At 38.7% G+C, this 20,526-nt stretch overlaps 1 protein-coding gene across 2 annotated transcripts in view; it reads left to right on the forward strand.

Annotated features, from left to right (window-relative positions):
- Positions 1–20,526, forward strand: part of CAMKMT (calmodulin-lysine N-methyltransferase) — a 327,175-nt gene that overhangs the window by 290,108 nt on the left and 16,541 nt on the right. For both annotated transcript variants that reach the window (XM_044429060.1, XM_044429061.1), the window contains one exon: positions 14,856–14,930. In XM_044429060.1, the coding sequence (XP_044284995.1) occupies positions 14,856–14,930 (75 nt within the window). The remainder of the gene's footprint in view (positions 1–14,855; positions 14,931–20,526) is intronic.

The raw sequence follows: 20,526 nt of genomic DNA on the forward strand, positions 1-20,526 counted from the left end.
TGGGTCTGCTCTGTAAATATGTTTGGATTCAACCCAAAATTGGTGGATGTTTTCTGTATGGATGGATATATATTAATATTTCAATTTCAAACTGGATTCAGGAACATGCCAGAAATGACCACTTTTGAAAAACTCTTATCCCTATCATCAGCAATCAGTCATTATTTACCAACCCCCCTGCTTCCATTTGCTGCTAAACCATTGGCTGATATGAAATCTTTGAGACCTAAAGCACATGGTTCTTGTTTGCGTCCAGCTTGAAAAACATAAATGCACTGGCTCCTCCCTGCCCCAAGTTCGAAACAGTGCTTTTTCTAAGACCCTGGACACCTCAGATTTCAGCTCATGGTAAACATGCCCATTTTTCATATGTACTCATGTATTCTGTAGGTTTCAAATTGCCATGTGATATGTACAGGATTTCATTTCTTGTCAACCTGCTTTTTTATATATCAGTCAAAGCACATTTCCAACAATGTCCTCATTTACATTTATCTAATGTTTAAGGTCATTTGTGATCATTTGAGTGTATTTCAGCATATGGAATCAGTGAATAATAGATTTCAGCTTCATGCTGTGAGGAGAGATTGTGTTTTTACAAGACATAATGTTGTTTACTGGGTGTTAATAATCACTAATTAATAAACATATCTATATTTTTGAAATGTTGCACTTTCTGCAATGAAAATGTCAAGTGTTTAACTTGCTGAGTACAATAACATTTTTCTGCCTTTTTTGCATAAAATAATGGAATTACAGAAAGTACTAACCCTACCATTCTTAGTAGCTATAGATTTCCATTGTCACCTCTTCAAATCTTCTCTTTTCTTGTTAGAACTTTTTAAATAGTATATTAAATGCTATTATAAAACAGATACTTTTATGCAAATATCTGCATCAATTTTAAATAACATTCCCCTTTACCTATTCTACCAATGTATTTTTTGGCCATTGTGTATATGTGCTCTCAACTAATTTTCACCAAAATGAATAGCTCCATTTCCAACCAAATGTTATTTAAAGAAGATGGTTGGAAATGAATAATCCATTCTGCAAACTTCTTCATCAAACCATATTTATTTATTTATAAATATAATAAATAAATATTAAAATATATTTATATTTTTCCCTGCAAGGAATCCAAGGCAATTTGCATAATCCTTTCATTCATCATTTTATCCTCTCCCCAACCACATGGAGTGGTAGGTTAGGTAGGACTAACCCATAATTACCCAGTGTCTTTCATAGCTGAGTGGGCCAGAATTTGGGTCTCCTGAGTGCAATACTCCAACCCATGCAGAAACCCCATGACTGGGTCCAGATGACACAACAGACCAACAAGGGTAAGCAAAAGCCATGACTTCTCGTGAAGTACACGCCTTATTGGAGATATACTGCCAACAACATATGCTGGTATCAGGGTTCCTGTTAGGGTTATCGTTTTACGTTTTGGTTACCACTATATGATCATCTTTCAAGCTCATGCATAAGAATTTCTTTAAAGAATATATCAAGTATTGTTGCCAAGGCCCAGCAATCCCACTCTGGGTATCTGGGTGTTCCCTCCGGATACCCAGAGTACAACTGCCATAATTCCTGATCATTTGCCATGCTTCCAGGCTGCTTTTATTGGGATTCTGTGCCTATTATTAACATATCATATTTTAACTGTAGAGCTGGAACTGCCCTTATAGGCCATCAACTCCAACTCCCACTTGATGTAGGAAAATCCAGAGTATCCCCAGGTCATGGGTGTCCAGATTCTGCCTAAAGATTTCCAGTAAGGAGTGGTTGTCACCCACTAGGCCAAGGGTCTTCCACCTGCGGTCTGTGGGCCACATGCCACTCCCAAGCTCTTTCTGTGCAGCCTTCCAACACGCTTACTTACTGCTATCGCCCTCTGAACATTTTTCCTCAGACCCACACTGTTCTTTCTGCCTCAAGCAGCACCAGCCACTGCTGTTTTTCTACAAAAAACACAATAGCAATGTTCTTTCTTCTGGTTCCCATGGTTGTTTCTGTCATCCCCCTCTTGGTCTTATCGTCTGTACTAGCATTTTGGCAATTCTGAGTGCTTTGCTAGGCAGCAGAGCTCAGGCACCCAACCACTCAGCTTTTTCACTCCCCCTCCCCAGGCATTACCATGTGGAAGGCTATATATAGAAACACAGAAACAGAGTGAGTCAGAAGGGGTATCCTGGGCCATCCAGTCTGACCCCCGGCTCCAGCCAACTCCACTCATGACATGCCTACCGTGTGCATGTCCAGCCTTTCCTTAAACACCCTCACCGATGGGGCTTCAACCATCTCCCATGGAAGTCCATTCCATACCCTAGGAATGTGTGTAAGGAAGATAAGGCAGCTGTGTGAATGGGTACAATAGATTCCTGGCCTGCTTTTGCAAAGAAGGCAGGAAAATGAGAGAAGGGATTTTTGCAAAAAGGACACGAAGTGTTTTGCATGCTGAACCCTTCTAAATACTCCACCCATCAAGGCTCCTTCAAGTGGCTTCCAAGGTTACTGGTGAGGTTGCTGCTTCATGCAATAGCATTTTTCCTTCCTCAACAAGAGCTGGTTGCTCTGACTTTCTGTCTTGCTTGCTTTTGCCTCTCTGCCCCCACCTGCTCTAGCAAGGAGACTTCTCATGCATTTGTGATTGCAGGAGCAGTTGAGCAGCCCCTTGAGCAGGGTTGAGGGAAGGAGGACTCTCTTAGCAGGGAAGCTTATGGGATTCCCCTTCCCACATCTTATTCCAGCCAAGTCCCCTTCCCCCTGGCTGCCCTTTTGTTTCTCATGATCAAGGTTTGGTTGGCGGGCAGTGATGATGTGCACCCTACATATAATTTGAAGCCAACTTAATGGCATAACCTCTGCTCCAAGTGGAAGACTACCTTTTCATTCACCCATTCTCTCTACCTGCCCTTTTTTAAACCTATTAGCACATGTAGATTTAAACCTCAAGGCAGTGTGTTTATCAATCAATCAGTCAATCAATCAATCATATTCAGTGCACTTAGGACTACAAGTCTTCCATCTGGTAGGTCAAATCCATAATTCATTTAAAAAATTATTCCTAGCCTGTGCATATGGGCCAATATTCCTGAGAACTGTAGAGGCAAGAGTCTCTTCTCTTCTTTGCCATGGTCAAAGTGAAAATCCCCAGCTATCAGCAGCCAGAGTGGGCTGGACTTGATGGGAAAGGAAAGTATTAGATCACTAGAACTATATTTCTCATATTTTTATTTATTGAAGGATAATATTAAAGCTCTGCAACTACTGCTCCGTAAAAGTTCTGTAAGAATATGTCTGCAAAAGAAAGTGCTATTTCAAAGAAACAAAAAAATTACAGATGAGCACCATGTCTTTAATGACAAATGGACTACTGAGTATTTCTTTGTTTTAAACAAGGATAAAGAAGTTTGCCTGGTATGTCCTGAAACTGTCTCAGTATTGAAGAAATACAATGTTAAAAGGCACTTTGAACATTGTCACAAGACCTACTCAATATATCAAGGAGAGGTGCAGGTGAACATGATAAATTATCTTTTAAAAAATCAATGTTTTTGCAGCAAAATAGTTTTAGAAAGCATTTTGGGGAGAACTTGTCGACAATGAGGGCCAGCTATCATGTTGCTAAATGAATTGGTAAGACTGGTATCCCATTCATTGATAATGAATTTGCTAAGAAGTGCATGGTTAGGGTAATAGAGGAAATGTGCCCTGATAAGGTATCTTGTCCTAGTTGTGTCAGTTTGCTGGCATCTACAATCGCCAGCCGTGTTGAAGAACCAGGAAAAGAGCTGCATAAGCCACTGATCATCAAGGCAAAAAGTTTTGATTTTTTCTGTTTGGTATTATATGGGAGCAATGACATTATAGACACTGCTCAACTATGACTTAATTGGGGGGACAGAGTCGAACTTCAAAATTACAGAAGAATTGTGTGTACTGCAGAGTTTGAAAGGCACCACAACTGCAGAAAACACATTCTTGACAGTGTGTGAATTAGTAGAAAATCTTGGTCTGAGTTGGGATAAATTGAAAAGCATCATAACTGATGGTGCAGGAAATATGGTGGGAAGAATTGGTGTAGTTGCAAGAATCAATGAAGAGATATTGAAATTAAATGGTATACTTTCCATGCAATTTCACTGCATCATCCTTCAGCAAGCCTTGTGCAGTGTGTGATGCATATTGTTGTATCCAGCGTTAATTACATCAGGCATCATGGCCGTACTCATTGTGAGTTTCAAAATTTTCTCTCTGAGATAGATGCAGAATATGGGCATGTATTGTACCATGAAGAAACCAGGTGGCTTAGCAGAGGCAAAGTCCTCAAACATTTTTCAGTCTTCATCATGAAGCTGATGTCTTTCTCGAGAAAGGAAAAAGTCAAGAAGTACTTTCTGACCCTGGATGGATTTTTGATTTGGATTTCTTTACTGATATCACACAGCATCAGAACACATTGAATCTAAAGATTTATTTATTTATTTAGAACTTTTATATGCCATCCCTTATGCGTGGCATCTTGGGACAGCTCACAATCAATAAAGTTAGAGGGGGAAGGAAAGTTGGTGTGTGACAGGTATTCTATATTGAAAACTTTTGAAGCAAAACTAAACCTGTTTGTGAGGCAAGTTAGTGAAAGTAACTTTTCAAACTTCTTATGCTGCAGTGAACTAAAATTCGAGAAGGATGGGAATTTATAATCCAATGTTGAAAGACACATCAAAGGACTTGAACCTACTGTAGGTGGAATTCCAGAACAGATTCACTGATTTATAAGCATGTAAAGGAAATAAGAATAGTGTAGAATCCATTTGAAGTAGCACCAGAAGATGCAAGTAACTTTTTTCAGGTGGAACTAATTGATTTGCAAACCAGTGATCATCTCAGAGACTTGTACAAAGAAAATAATCTGTTAGATTTCTATTGTGGACTACCTGATATATTTACCAACCTAAAGAAAATTGCTTCAGGCATGTTCACAGTCCTTGACACCACATACATCTGTGAACAAACTTTTTCCGAGATGAAAATTGTGAAATCCAAGTGTAGATCAAGACTTATACATGAATATTTACATGACATTTTAAAGGTGTCTGTCACAAACCTTGACTTGGACATTAATGCTGTGGCTAAGGGAAAACAGCTACAAAAATCACACTGACTAGGTAAGCATGTGTAACTAGAGAAAAGGATTCCACAGTAAAATATTGTTCCAAAATGGAAAGCATTCAAGTTAAGATTTCTTCATTGATCTGAATGATTACTTTTCATCTAAATTGGTAGGTTAATAATTTTGTTACCTTTTGATTTAAGATGTGGTCCTCTTTAGGTATTGGGCACTCTAAAGCAGCCCCCATGTTCCAGAAGGTTGGGGACCACTGCCCTAGGCAATTAGTTCAATTGTTGAACTGCCTTTCCCATCACGTTCAACCAAAATCTTTGCCCTGTAACTGAAGCCCATTAAACCTAATCCTGCCCTCTGAGGCAGGAGAGGTCAAGCCTATGTGACAGTCCTTAAGGTATCTGAAGGGTGCTATCATGTCTCATACCTGCCCCTGTCTGCTTTGTGTTAAATATTTCAAGTTCATTCAGTCTTTCCTTTTGGGATTTGTTTTTTGTTCTGCTGACCATCTTCCTTGTCCTCTTCTGAGCCTGCTTTGATTTAACTTTATCTTTCTTAAAGTCCATTGCCCAGGACTGGACAAAGTAATCCAGACGTGGTCTTTCTAGTACATAACAAACTATAAGTGTTACTTCTTGTAACTTTATCCCTGCAATGGACCAGTCCCTTTCTCTCCTTTCCCTGTGCATTTCCAGAACATGTTCTGGAGTTCCCCAGCCTTCCAGAGCAGATTTTGTCAGATGTGGGAAATGTGAGTCACCTCCCTCACATACTGCTGAAGGAAGCTTTATATCAGTGATTTAAGAATATAAAATTGTTGAAGAGTATGCACGTGCTCTATCTGCCATGGAATACTAAAATTATATTCTACCGTCTTTTTTTCATTATCCTTATGTCAAAGAATTTGTATTCACTATCTCAAGAAACCTATGATGGAAGTTGATGACATTCTAAACCTGAATTGTAACACATTGTGTTTGATTCATATAAATGTAGAGGAAAGAAGTTGTGTTTACAGCTTCACAGCCAGTTTTGTCTCACCTTTTCCCAAGAGCCTTTTTTGCAATCTTTTCAAAGGATGGGCTATGTTTCACAGCTCTATTGGAAATTTGTCATCTCTGTAGGCCTTCCAGTAGCAAAGTGACCCATGACAACTTGCATGTCATCCATAGGAACTGGAGCCAAGGCAGAATAATCAGAGGTTGAACAGCTTCACAATAGCCCTGGGTGTAATTCAGGTGCTGATACCAAGGTCAGAGGAAACAGCAAACTGCCTGACAGCAGACAAAGCACAAAACTGTACCAGATAAGAATTCCATAGCTAAACCAAATATTCTGGGGAATAACAGCCATATGGTAGTATTTTCCTTTTTAGCCTGTTATTGGAGTCCTTAAGATTTCTTGGTAATCCTAACTGCAAATCTTTACACATCAAATTTTCAAGTAGTTTCAGGAAAAAAATGAGCACCACATTCTGGAAGCAATGCATAACTATGACAATATTGAGCTAGATGCACCAATGAAATCAGGCAGCTTCCTATGTTCCCAAGAAATCAATTGCACCTTTTAGTCATATAGTAGCTCTAAAGGCACAGTGGCTCTTAAATCTCCTTTAAACCTATTTTGAACCCAACATGCAAGAGCTCACAAAAGGATGGCCAATTGACCAATTGGTCCATAAAGCAATTTTATATCACTTTCAGTGGCCCATGCTAATTTTCATTTTCTGATTCATAAAAAATTCCACTTAGATGGAGCCTTCTAAGGGATCAGTAGTGTTCTACAATTACCTTCTGAACCACCCCAGAAGAATGCAGTTCTGTCTCCAAATGCCCATCCTAGGTCCAGAAGAATACTTTTGTCAAAAGCTATTTAGAGGGCTATTAAGAAAACCAGCAGGGTATAGTCTACCATCTATATCCAGTGAAAGTTGATCAGGAGAGTAGCCAAGACTATTTCAGTCCCAAAAGTAAAGCTGGTCAGAAATTAGGAAGGATATTTTGGGATTTGGGGTAGTGGTGAAGGGGCAAATTTATCAGCATTTTCATCACTATTCCATGTGGGCTTTTGCCTGTTAGCAACTATTTCTCCTCTCCTCTCCTCTCCTCTCCTCTGCATGCATATAGCTTTGATGGGGGTTTCTGGGTAGAAACAATGGCATTCTGCCACTGAAAGGAACCCAGATGATGCCTCATATCCATTTTTACCCTTTCATTTCTGACAGGAGTTTCATTCCCCTTTTATTCCCCACCCATCTCTCTCCCCATATGCTAAGTGAATGTTATCTTTTAAGAATCTTTGTGTTGTGAGATGTTTGCCTCCCCGTGACACCAGCCACACCAGTGGTTGCTCTTTTAATTCTGTTTCTTATTATACAGGCTCCTGAACATACACCAAGTAAAATGTTGAACCTTATCTACTGCTCAGTGACCACGCCTTGACTTATGTGCCCTTCTTTGCCCCTGCCACACAGGAGGGATGTTGTGGAGACTTGTGACCCCCATGCCTCTTGTGCCTCATGACAACTTTTCCAATGAGCCATGGGGTCTGGTGCACAATCTTCCATTTGCGATGCTTTCCAACTCAGCATCCCCCCACCCCACAGGTGATAGCTTGGCGCTTTTCTCAGGGCTGTACTAGTCAGCATTCCTGACTTCCCTTTTGTCAACATCCTCCCTTTGAGGTGGCGATTCTCTACTTTTCTCAGAGATGCCTGACTCCTGTCCTTGAATCAGTATCTCCCACAAAACACCCCTGAGAAGGTGCCTGGAGCTGAACCATTTCATAAACCTCCTCAAGCTCTGGATCTGTGTCTTCAAAGGAACGAGCACAGGGAGCTTTGTGCATTTGCACCTGAGATTTGACAGAACATGCTCACATGACACTTTCCCTCAATATGGCCCAATTCTATTAGAGGAATTGGCCACTCATGAAGGGGTTGTGGATCCAACTATATCACATCATTTGTTTCGAAAATTCAGAGGTTACCCATCATGAGCAATAATTTTTCTTGGTAACATTCAGTACTGCTTTCCATTATATAATCAAGGTGATATGCATTAATGAGTGACTAAGACTGTAATCTTATGTAGTAGCACATTGAATTATTTTATTTTTTAATTTATTACAGTCATAAGCCTGATGCATTGAATTGCATTGATTCAAATGGATTTGAGTGAATTAAACTGGTACAGTTTTGAGTTATAATGAGGATTAAATGTTTTGGATTTCTGTCATTGTTTAATTCTGTTTGCATTGGGGGGTGGGGGGTAGGGCTGAGCTAAAAGTCTGTAAGCCATGGAGAAGGCAAACAGACATGTGGTCATTTGGAGAAGGGGAAGTTCAATGGAACTGACCAAAATATTTGTCAGAAACTTACTAATGTGTAGCAAGCCATTTTGTGCAGCAGCAATTGTTCTGTGTGCGATTTTTTTCTCCTATGCTGCCTCTTTGGGAGTGGTGACTGAGCTCATTCAGCATCAATCATATAGGAAAACACCAGTGGAGGCAGCTATGTTGTACTAGAATTCTCTGGAATGTTCTGTGCAAGGCATTCTGGATGTTGAAGGACCAGATGCTCATCATGTCACCCCCTAGGATTACGGCAGAAATGGGGGGGGGGGCATTTTGAATTACCACCAACTTTTGGCAAGTGGGGCTGGTTCTCACATTACAGCCACCTCAGAGGAGGAAGAGTGGAGGGGCAGTGGGGCACATACGACTTTGCCGTTTCGAGGTTACCAAGTGAAGATATTCAGAAGTATTTGAGAACCAGCCCACCTTGGAAAAGGAAGGAAGACATTTCAGGACTGGGTGGGGAAAGGATAAGGGGAAGTCCTTGACCATGTGAGGAAACAACAGGCAAGACAAACAGACCAATTAGTAAGAGTCTGATGTTCCTGCCATCTAGCCCTCCAGCAGCAGGAGCCACCCTGACAGTGGAGTCAGCAGCTTTTCTGAAATGGAGGGGATCTTTCAGTTCAGATTCAGTGTTTCACATGGGCAGATGCTTCTCCCAGAGAACGTTATTTTGATTTATGCTGTTTTGTAACCTATTAAGTCCTAATAAAAAGACTGTGCTTCCAAGATCTCATCCAGGTTTGCTGGAGAGGGAAAAAATTGTGGGAAGAGACCTGCTTCTGACAATTAGCTAAGTGGTTACCAGGATCAGCTTCTTTTCGGTTGCCAACTCTTGCCTTTGGATTTCCTTTGCACATGTGGTTTGTCCTTTTTTTCTTCATCAGGACAAACAAGCAAACAAAAGCCTTCATTGCAGGCTACTCTGTTCTGTACATCTTCATTTCCCTTATTTTTTAAAAAATTGCTATTCTTGTAAATAGATCCTTAATTTTACTATTTTAATGGTTTTTAGTTTTCTAGCCTGGCTGAAAGCAGTGAATGTTGAAGGGTAACATATATGCATAAATTTACTATACTTATTACTATATTTCATAATGTAAGAAATAATATTAAATAGTATTTATAGGTGAACTCACATTGATTTTCCTCTGTTTCTACTTGCCTTTTGCTATATTTGCAGTCTGTAAATGCTTTACAAAAAACCTCCTGATCTTTTCAAGTGCTTGCAAGAAAAGATTGCAAAAATATTGCATGGATAGCGTTTGCTTCATTGATGTAAACTTCATTGATGTGAGCTTCAGCTATGGGGCAGTATAGAAATGAAATAATAATATTAATAATAATTTGTACTATCATCATATTGGAGCTCTAGCAAGCTATACTTGGGGCTGAGTGTTCCTATTTTTCCTCTGCAAAAAGGGGCTCAAAACAGCTTACACAACATGAAAACATAAGAAAAATAAATAATAATTAAAACAGATTAACAAGGTAATGGGAGATGCATAAAAAATAATTTAAAGACTGATTCTAAATCTCCCCAGTCTTCCTGGAATATGACCGAAAGGATCTATCATCAGCATTGTGATGAAAACCCTCTCCTATCCATGAGTGATCTTTCCCATGAGATTCCTGTAGACATAGAAAACATAGACTTAAAAGCAATCTCTGTGGGATCCCTTGGATCAAAAAAGCCAAGGTTAAGCAAGAGTGCTCCATCACCACTTTATAAACCTTATTGAGTAAGTCAGCAGGTAGCCTCCCATGTTTCCCAAGACAAAGAGGGAGGTACTTTGTAGCCATACTTCTTTAGAATGTTCTATATACCTTAGGATGCTTGGGTGGGATGTGCTAGGATGGGATGCAGGAGGTTTATGAGTCCTACTGTGAGCAACTGGTTCACTTTCATTGGCAGTGAGTGTGCCCTTGGTCTCCAGTGTGGCAAGACCTGTTATTGCAGCCCACTTTGCAGCAGTGGAGTTGGTGTTTCTGATATGTAACTGACATCTGCTGCAGAGCATGTATAAAGTTTCTGAGAGGACATGTCTTATCCTTCTGCCTTTCCTGCTTTGCTCTTTGACTTGGCATTCATTGTTTGTTACATAATATATGGTCCTACATGACCTATCCTCAGACTTCTCCATTATCAAGTTCCTATTTGTCAGCTCCGGAGACATGGAGAACAAGTAATATGGCTCTGTATTGACCAACTTGATATTTGAATTATGTTTCCTTGGACAGAGCTAAAACCAATATTGTACAAGTGAACACTTACCCACACAGTAGGAGTTCCTCTTCCCCTTTCCCACACACCCCAGATTTGCTCCAAAGGATCCTGTGCCCCCTGTAGCATGTTTGAAAGCTGCACAAGAAGCTACAGTGGCAGAGAAGTAATTAGGTTTGCTTGGAGTGTGTGTGCCACTGGCAGAAGTACACAAATTGTTATAAGTCCATTTGCTCCTGGTATTGTGTTTTGATTTGCTGCTGGATTAGTTTAGGTCCTATCCCTTATGGCTGAAGAGGGGCAAGGGCAGGCTTCTCAGGCTCTTCACTGATTCTCATCATTGCAAGTTTACTTAAGACAATTATGTAGCTGTTGCAGGGAAAGATGGATCTAATATGGGAGGAGAATAGGATACCAACTTAAATTGGCATCTCTTTTCTGTCCTAATACTTCACCTTCCAGCTCTTACACTGTCATAGTATAGTAGCATGGCAGTTACACTGACTTATATTTATGAAGGTGTAATTACATCACAATGCCATCATAACAGCTCTTCACCAGCATCACTTGGAAACAGACTAGCATAAGGGGTTTAGCAGCCTATCCTTGTTCAGTTGCTTTAACACAGTGATAGGATTGCACCATAAGTAGTTTAGCATTTCCAAATGTAAAGGTTTCAAGTGATGGGGGTCCAGTCATGGATTTCTGTCTCATCTAATTAGGCACTTTCATGAACAGAGCAAGCACAGTGAATTCTGAAATGCAGAAGAAACCAAAATTCCTTCAGATCTCACTGTTCTTATATTTCCAATATTGAGCAGTTTATCTGTTACTTTTTGATGCATTTTTATATTACCAACAAATATTATAAATATAAAGGCACAGTTTTCATAGCATTAACTGTATCACTCCAGATTGCAGATGGGAGGGAGCATACTTGAATATTTTCCCACATTAACAAAAGAAACCCTATAGGAACATAGGAAGTTGTCTTTTATCAGATCGGACTATCCATCTAAATCAGCAGGGAAGGACTACAGCTCCATAGCACTGTGCATGCTTTTTGTGCAACAGACCTCAGATTCAAAGGTCCCAGGTAGGGCTGGGAAAGCTCCCAGAATGAAACTCTGAAAAGCTGCTGCCAGTCTGTGCAGAAAATACAGGCCTAGTGTAAAACAGGCAGCAACTTTTGAAGGTCATGGTCATAATTTGCATCACCTGCTACCTAAACCTTTTAAGTTAAATTGCCAGGGATTTAATATTTTAAGTGCATGCAAAAACTGCTCTGCCATTGAGTGATAGTCCCTCACAAGCAAAGACAAAGAGACAATGGTTTTCTCCATGCATCTTTACATGTTAGAATTCCATGTTCAGGGAATTTATCACTTTGGAAATCCTACATCTGCAGCCTGGAATAGTACCTTCCTAGAAGGATTGGACAGTGTGCTATTTCTACACAAGTGAATGTGTCTTCAGGATTCTGTGTTAACAAAGAGCGTTTTTACCCTGCCTGAAGTAAGTCACCTTCCCTGAGCAGCCACTAGGAAAGCTCTCTTCATGAAACTACCTTATCTTGAAGAGCTAATATTATTAATAATAATAATCCTTAATGAAAATTGCTAAGAGAGAGAAAGCATTGTTCTGCCAGAAGGTGGCAGAAGTAAAATAGGCATGCATTGGCACTGTTACCTGGAACAAGGGCTCACAGTTGGAAAGGCTGTGAATCAAACCAAATAAATGAAATTTTGATTCTTGCATTATTTCTACTTAAAGCATTTGTTTCATACTTTTGTCCCCAATAAACTTTCTAGATCTGGCCACTTTACTGAAGGATGATCTGAAATTAATGCTCCTGAATGATGGTACTTTGTTGTACACATTTGAACTATTTCTTGGTTGGATCTGATCATTCTTCTAAGAAAGCAGGTTGAAGATATAGGCAATGCGCATTGCTCCATGTATCTTTTCTGACTTAACTCAATGCTTTCTGACTCAACTCTTTTCTAGTTGAGAAAGGGTGTAACAGAAGAACTGTTGACAGAAGGGAGCAACTCAACAAAAATCCCATGTCATTTGAGTCCTAGTTAGCCCATTATCAGTGTAATGACATGTACTAGCACAAGGATAGTGGGTTTTGTGAAGTTTCTCAAATATAATAAATCACACAATCCAAGTAAGATTTTCCAGATTTTTGTCTTGTATTGTAATACCTGATTTTAATCATTCCTAAAATAAGGATGAACTGTTTTGATATGCCAAACTTTTTAAGGGAAAAAATTAAGGAATACTGAAAGGGCAGGGGATGATGTTGAGTTGTCTTCAGTATATTTTGTACAAATATTTTTCAAATAATCTGAATTTCAAAAAATAATAGCATCATTTTTATGCTCCTTATTTGTCTTCATGGACTCTCTTTCAAGTGGAATGAAGGACTACTGATGGATTTTAAAGCTAGCAACCCAACGGCTAGCTGCCATTGCTGTTTCATGATTTTCAACTATAAATAAATAAATAAATAAATAAATATCAAATGAGAGCTAACAACCTCACCAACTTACCTTTACCTAATTTTCACTGTTGTAACCTAAGTTTCCACGGAAACAGGGTTGAAAAAGCCGCCAGTTACCAGCAGGCAGCCAGCAGCTGAGAGTGAGAACTCTCCTTTGTCACTTTCCACTAGTGGATGCATGCTGAGTCCTGAAAGTACCAGTTTGCAAAGCCACCTAGGTTTCTATAATGTGCACCCCTTTATAGTTTAAATGGGATGAGCAAGTGTGTGTGTGTGTGCGTGTGTGGGCACACACATGTGTGTACAGATAGATAGATAGATAGATACACATGCGCGCACACACATTGGAAGTGGGTTGAGGAGGTGATTAAATTGACCTACTGTTTTTCTCCTTGGATTGGTACAATTCATGCCAGGACTGTAAATGGGTGAATGAGTTCTGAATTATTTGGTTAGTCAGATATTCTACACGATTGTAAATATCAGTGGCAGGTAACTTTTTTTTTTTAAATGCATTCTATATCTTTATAAAGATAATTGTAGGTATGTTTATTGAAAAAAGGGTGTCGTGATGTTGTTTGCATGACAACTTTTTGTCTTCCATGTATATGACACATGTTGTTGAAAAGTAAGAATCATCCTTCCAACAAGGCTAGTGTAAGAAAAATGTAAACAGAAATTGAAATGTATAGCTTTTGCAGATGGCTTTTAACAAGGAATAGTTTATTCTAACAGAAGAATTAACTTTCACCATATAGAAAGAGAGATTTACAAAGTGGCAAGTACATCTTTGTCCTTATGTATTGCTGTGACTGAATCTAAATGGTCTACTTTGTTAACAAACCAAACAATGAAAACAATAAATGGTATGTAAGAGTAAGAAATATAGACAGGATGTATACACATGTGCACCCGTGCGTGCGCGCACACGCACACACACAAATTCTGACTCTGATTATACTCTATATATATGCACACACACATATACATATGCTGAACTTAACAGATCAAAGAAATAACACATTTAGGATAGAAGATATGTTGACAGTGTCAGCACTGGTGTATTTTGAAGATTGTCTAAATCAAGATAGTTGGCATGGAATTTAAGCTTGGGCTTTTTTTTTTCACCTTTTCCCTCCTCCCTTCATGCAAAGGAAAATAGTTGCTTCACTAATGAGGAACTCAACTGACTTGTCTGCTGGATACAACAGAGAGGCAAGGAGGCAATGCCCTTTCAGTTTGTAAATGTGTGTTGCAGTTCAATAAGCCACACTTTGATTTCACTATATTCCTGTGCAATGAATATACAGATATAAAAGACCAAAACTTGTAGGTCTATTGTGTATATTAGTTCTTAATGATCCACTTATGAACATCTTTTTAGCTGCCTTTCTCTATATAAATATATAATTTCTTTGATTCAAGATCTGGACCAGAAAGGAGATGTTCTATCTTCAGAATATGTATTTATGCTTTTTATAATTATCTTTATGCACTTATAACAAGAGCATTGTTCATGTCCTATGACAAAAAGTGTAAATGCTTGTCTTTTAAAAAATGCAAAAGATGAAAACATGTGAGTGTAATTTAAAAAATCTTCTCTCTCTCTCTCTCCCTCTCTCTCTCTGTAGCATTTTACGATGGGATAATGAGACAGATGTCTCTCAACTGGAAGGACATTTTGACATTGTTATGTGTGCTGACTGGTAAGTACATAAAAATCATAAAACTCGTGTTAGAAAAAATAGCTTTGCTGGAGTAATTGTACTTTGCTGCTTGCTGATGGCTAAGCAAAGTCAACAAATGAAGCACAAAGCCACCTTAACCTCAACAAATTAATATTCATCTCCATGTGACAGTTATAAGGTAGTCTTCTATCACACAGTAACTTCTACCACATTATTTCCCAAAGATTGATTTTGAGAAGCATTTCCATTTTCTGGAATTGCCTCTGTTTCATGCTTGACGTATCAGTAAATGGACGACTTAGGCAAATTGCAAATAATTATGGCTCAGTGAAGAACAGTCTGGAGAAAAGGGAGTTTATCAACACAAACAGCTCAATTAGCTTACTTCTTAGGAAAGATCTGACTATTGATATAAGCCAATATAAATTCTATGTTCCTCAGTACATCTTGGGAGAATATTTCCCCACTACCACCAATTCCTTAAATCTGATATACAAGAGTAATAATATTCATCATCTGTGTGACACTAAAATGTTGGAATTAATAGCAAATTAATTGCAGTAAAAGAAAAGAAAAACACACACACCTTTGATTGACTGACAAGTTACAAAATGTTTTGCTGTGTATATGCAAGTAACTATGTAGATTTATCTGCTTATATTATATTTTTATTCTGCTGACTTGTATAAATTTCATAATAATTTATGTGAGATTTTGAAGTGTGCTTTAAAGAGGTATTTCTGCATAATTATAATTTCATGTAAGCACACAAATTCAGCTTTGCTTAGCTGGTTATTATCATATGGGGTATGATTGAGATCTGGGACAATTTGGTTATTAACTTCTATAGGATTCAGATAGCATTCAAGATAAGAGAAAGTATATATAACCATCATGGAAGCCTTTTCTTATAAAAATAGTATTCTACAAGGTAATTCAGTCTAAATGATTTCTGAATCCAAAGAATTAAAGGAAGGGACTACTGCCCATTGTGTTTTTTAAATGTTAAATTGACTTATAAGATGCAGATGCAAACATTTTATTACTTGAAAATGCTTCTCTTAGTGAATTATTTCTGATTCTGTATAACAGTTTCTAAGAAACATTTTTCCCTTCTTCTTTTATGACTTACCAATGAATGAAATAGGGTTTCTTTTCCTATTGCACTGAATTTCTGAAAAGTTCTTTGTTCCCAAAAAGGGCAGACATGGGTTTCTAACTAATCGCTGATAATGTGCCTCAGAGATGCATCATCTGATTAAAATAAGGAGCTAAACAACACCATATGATTTCAGCAAGTAATTTAGTAAATGCCTTCCTCACCAAATATTAGAATGGATACTCCGGGTTTCATTGCACAGATGAAGTTAATGCTGGACAGGATTAGATCAGATTAAGTATGAAAGTCAGATCAGAGTGCTGGCGGACATGAGCAGGAGGGCAGCAGTCTTCTCAGAGGCTTAGACAAGGCTCGCATATGGATGTTCTCCAGATTATGTGGGTGAAGCAAGGTCTTGCCAAGAGATTTAGAGTTAAATTTGTTCTTCACACAAATATCAAAACAACCTGGCCATGCCATCTCTTATATTCCTAATACTCACACCATGTCATCCTATTTGTACTGTAGAGAATAGCTGAGGAAGGAAGATTCAAGTCAAGTTCTTCCCTACCACTCCAGTATTTCTTTTCTAATTTTTCTCCTGTTCTATGGATAATTGCTGGGCATGTGGGCAGATTTATAGCTGTCTTGTTAAAAAATAAGGCATTGTGCTTAACAGATTAATAATGATTCTTTCACTAGACATGAAATGTTCTATGGTTCCATTATCATGGAACCATAATAAATAAAAAGCAGGTTTATTAAATATATTCAGGTAAGAGTCAACTGAAGGTGACGTGTGAGATAGATAGATGGATAGATGACGTGCGTCCACAAAGTATTAATATTTTGATAGAACATGGTAAAATACAAGCATACTTATGTTTAATAACCAAACAAGTTTTGTGTTTGTTTTTCTATAGAAATGATAATTGTTTACAATTGCCTGAGCTACATTATGATATTTTCTGCATTTTTCAATATGCACTTTTTTAAAAATAACAATGCTGAAAGCTACTTTAGCTTGGAATAGTTGTAGTGAAGAAATTCCATAAATGTGCTGAGATAAAAACAATGGGTTTGCAACATCAGTTTGACATTATCAAGATCACTGCCAGTCATTAAGTTCTAGAAGTAGAAAACATCAGAAATCTGAGATCAAATATGTAGTAAAATCACAAAGTTTTGTAACACTGTATCCAGTAAAGGCGGCATTCTGTGTTACTCTGAATAGCTAAACACTGACACTTCTTGATCAAATTTCCAGGAAACAAGCTCCATTCATAAACATGTTTCAAACACATACTGCGATTCAGCTAAAAATATACATGATTATAATGAGCAGTGCTAGGCTAAAACTCTTAAATCATCCATATGTTTGCACTCAGTCAATCAAACACCTTGTGTGCAGGGGTGGAGAATATATAAATAGAATGGATTACTATATATCTAAATGTAACAGATCACTTAGGTTATAGAATAAATATGAGGTAAATGCTGGTCATTGGTTAGCAACTGGAAATCACAAGCTGGGTGTTGACAATTCAAAACAAAAACAAAAACCCTGTTTCATCATGGAGCAATACCTGAATAGAGACTTTTCATGTCAAGTGTTAAGGACAAGATGAAAGTTGTTCTGTGCAGGTGTTGTATACTTGCCATAAAGGGAAAAAAGACAGTAGGGTGGAAGGCCTATTAGTCTATAAGAAAAGTTCGCATGTTCACTTTAAAAACAAGCTAACACCAGAGATATATGGTTGTTGGAAGGAAATTATCCTTGTTTAGAACTTGACACAGTTAATTCTAACTTTGTAGCCATAATCAATCCATGGGAAACCTACACCTCACATCCGAATTTACCTATGTCAGCTCATAGACTGACTTAACTGTAGTAGTCTGAGGTAGTCTACATCACTGCAGCTATGGCATGCTTATGTGTCTGAAAATTGGGAAAGTATTCACTGCTTTGCTTAACAGATGGACCCATTTTCTCCCCCTTTTGGGTTATGGCAGTTATACATTTACACCACCCTGGCTGATAGAATCTCAGCAGATCTTTGTGCAGAGGGGGCAAGATTGTCAGAGTGGCCTTTTTTGCCCCAGAGCCGTACCACACAGTACTAACCAAGATAGCTGTCATGCCATTGCTGGGAGTTAGCCTAGCATGATCCAAAGTAACAGGCACTTGTGATTTTTGACAACTTAGTACAAGATTTCATGTCATATAAATAAGCATCCTTAGCAGTGTGTGTTACAAGCCTTGCTTCCATGTAACAGCCAATGTACTGGCTTCTAAGAATAGGACAGACACTGCCTCCTTAGTTGTGACAGAGGCATATGAGGAGCTTTTTAAAAATGGAGCACACCGGACAACAATAGGTGGAAGGGTCAGCTTTAAAGATATTGCAAACAAAAGACAAGGATATCCTGCTTTACAAAGAACACTGTAGTCTGAGTGGCAAGGATAAATTTGTGTGTAGAGGAGAGATAATCAATTGAGTTTTACTGAAGAAAGTATCCCTATCCTTGATTTTTGTGTGGATGGCAGGTACCCATTTACTGCAGGCATCAGCCTATCCATCTGCTGATAGATGTAGCCTCAGGACAAGTATGTGTGAATCCTTTTTCTGATTTGCTTTCAAAGCTGTCATTGAAATAGTCACCGACTGCATATTCTCAGGGAAGGCCATGCTACCAAGACTGTATAAAGCACCTTGTCGCATTTTAGAGTAATCCCATATTGTCCATTTAGTTTTCCTACTTATTTTCAGTTTCTGCAAAAATCTGATGGTCTGGAAATTTCCCTCCCCCAGTGATAAATGTGTTTCAGCGCACTGCAGCTTTGCTGTTTACTGAAGCTGTGCAAAACTGTAAATGGCAATGAAGAGTGAATGACTGGAAATCATGTCTGAAGCATCAGCCATAAAATGTGATACTTGGCTGTCACATTACATGCAAAATAAAAAGATTTGACATGATAGCTTATAAAATATAAACATGTAGCTATGCTTCAGAGATGCTTGTAATAGTTCACAGACAATAGTACAAGTATGTGGCATTATATGGATAGTGTCACATTTTTTTCATCTCCCAGTCACTGCCTTTTCTAGACAGCCTGGCTCTGCAGTTTCAGTGGACAACTGGCATATCTCCTCCAGAGCACCTCTGCACGAATCTGTCTCAGCAATCTTCATGCACCTTTTACTTGGGGGAGATATAGAGTTGCGAAGATTTGGTAGAGTCACTGGAGAAGCTGTTCTGATATTCCTTAAGCGGCCTTTCTGGCTGAAATATTCTTGAGAACAGAAGCCTCTGGGAAGCTTGCAAGCAGGAAATGAAGAAACAGTGAGCTCCTGTTGTTGTTCCCCACCAGCTGGTAATTCAGAGGCATCCTGCCTCCCTTCCAGTTTTCAAAACTGGGGCATGTCAGAACCTTAGATTTACAAGTGTGTGGGAGAAGATGAAATCTACATGTCTTTGTTAATTAAGAGCTTGAGGAGATGGCAGCTTCCTTGCAGCTGATGCTACACTTAACTAGAAATAAGGGATGAGGTTCTGCAAGTAATAGTTGTCCTGAAGTGTAATGAAACAGGCTCTGTTTGAACAATATTATTTTGCTGGTCTTCAATACTACATTTTGGCTAGCAGGCACTGACAAAATTTATTTATTGCATTTGTAGGTAGCCCCATAGCCAGAGGCTCTCTGGGCAGCTCACAGCACAATCATAAAAATACAGATAAAAATGAATAATAACTAAGACCATAGAACATAATAGAATAAAATACAAGATGAGGAAATAAACACAATGCAACCAATTAAACAACTATCAATAAAACAATAAACCAGCAGCAAGACAAATAGTCATAATGTAAAAACAGATACTAAATAAAAAAGTCTTAACTTGGTGCCAAAGCAGGGTAAAGTGGATGCCAGCTACACCTCCCCTGGAAGGGAATTCCAAAGGTGAGGTGCGATGACAGAGAAGGCCCCTTTCCTTGCCAATGCCCCCTCACCTCATGGAGAGGGAGGTTCATGAAGAAGGCCTTCCCTTGATGACCGTCTGATAGGGACATGGAAACAGGTGTTCCTTTAGATATCCCAGTCCCAAGCTGTTTAAAGCTTTATATGTTAGTGTAAGCACTTTGATTTGGGGCCCGGCAATGACAGGCAGTCAATGCAATTGGCAGAGGACCAGCGTGATATATTCTTTAGGGTGCAGTGCCCATGTGGATTGCAAATCCAAGCATGCTAAATAGTTGCTTCTGCTTCTGCCCCTTGGAAAATTCTATATTTGAATGTAGCTTGGGTTTCCAGGAGCTAAAAGTAGAGTCTATTCACCTACCACATAAATTCCTCACAGGGTTGTTGTTGCAGACATAAGATTGAGAGCATGAAGAGAACAATGTAAGCTGCTTTGAGTTCCTTGAATGAAGGCAGGGGATACATCTTATACATTTTATGTATGTATTTTTATACTGCCCAATAGCTGAGGCTCTCTGGGCAGTTAACAAAGT

This window comes from Varanus komodoensis, unplaced genomic scaffold (genome assembly GCF_004798865.1).
Source record: "Varanus komodoensis strain SLA01 unplaced genomic scaffold, ASM479886v1 scaffold2, whole genome shotgun sequence".
In the NCBI taxonomy this organism is placed as follows: domain Eukaryota; kingdom Metazoa; phylum Chordata; class Lepidosauria; order Squamata; family Varanidae; genus Varanus; species Varanus komodoensis.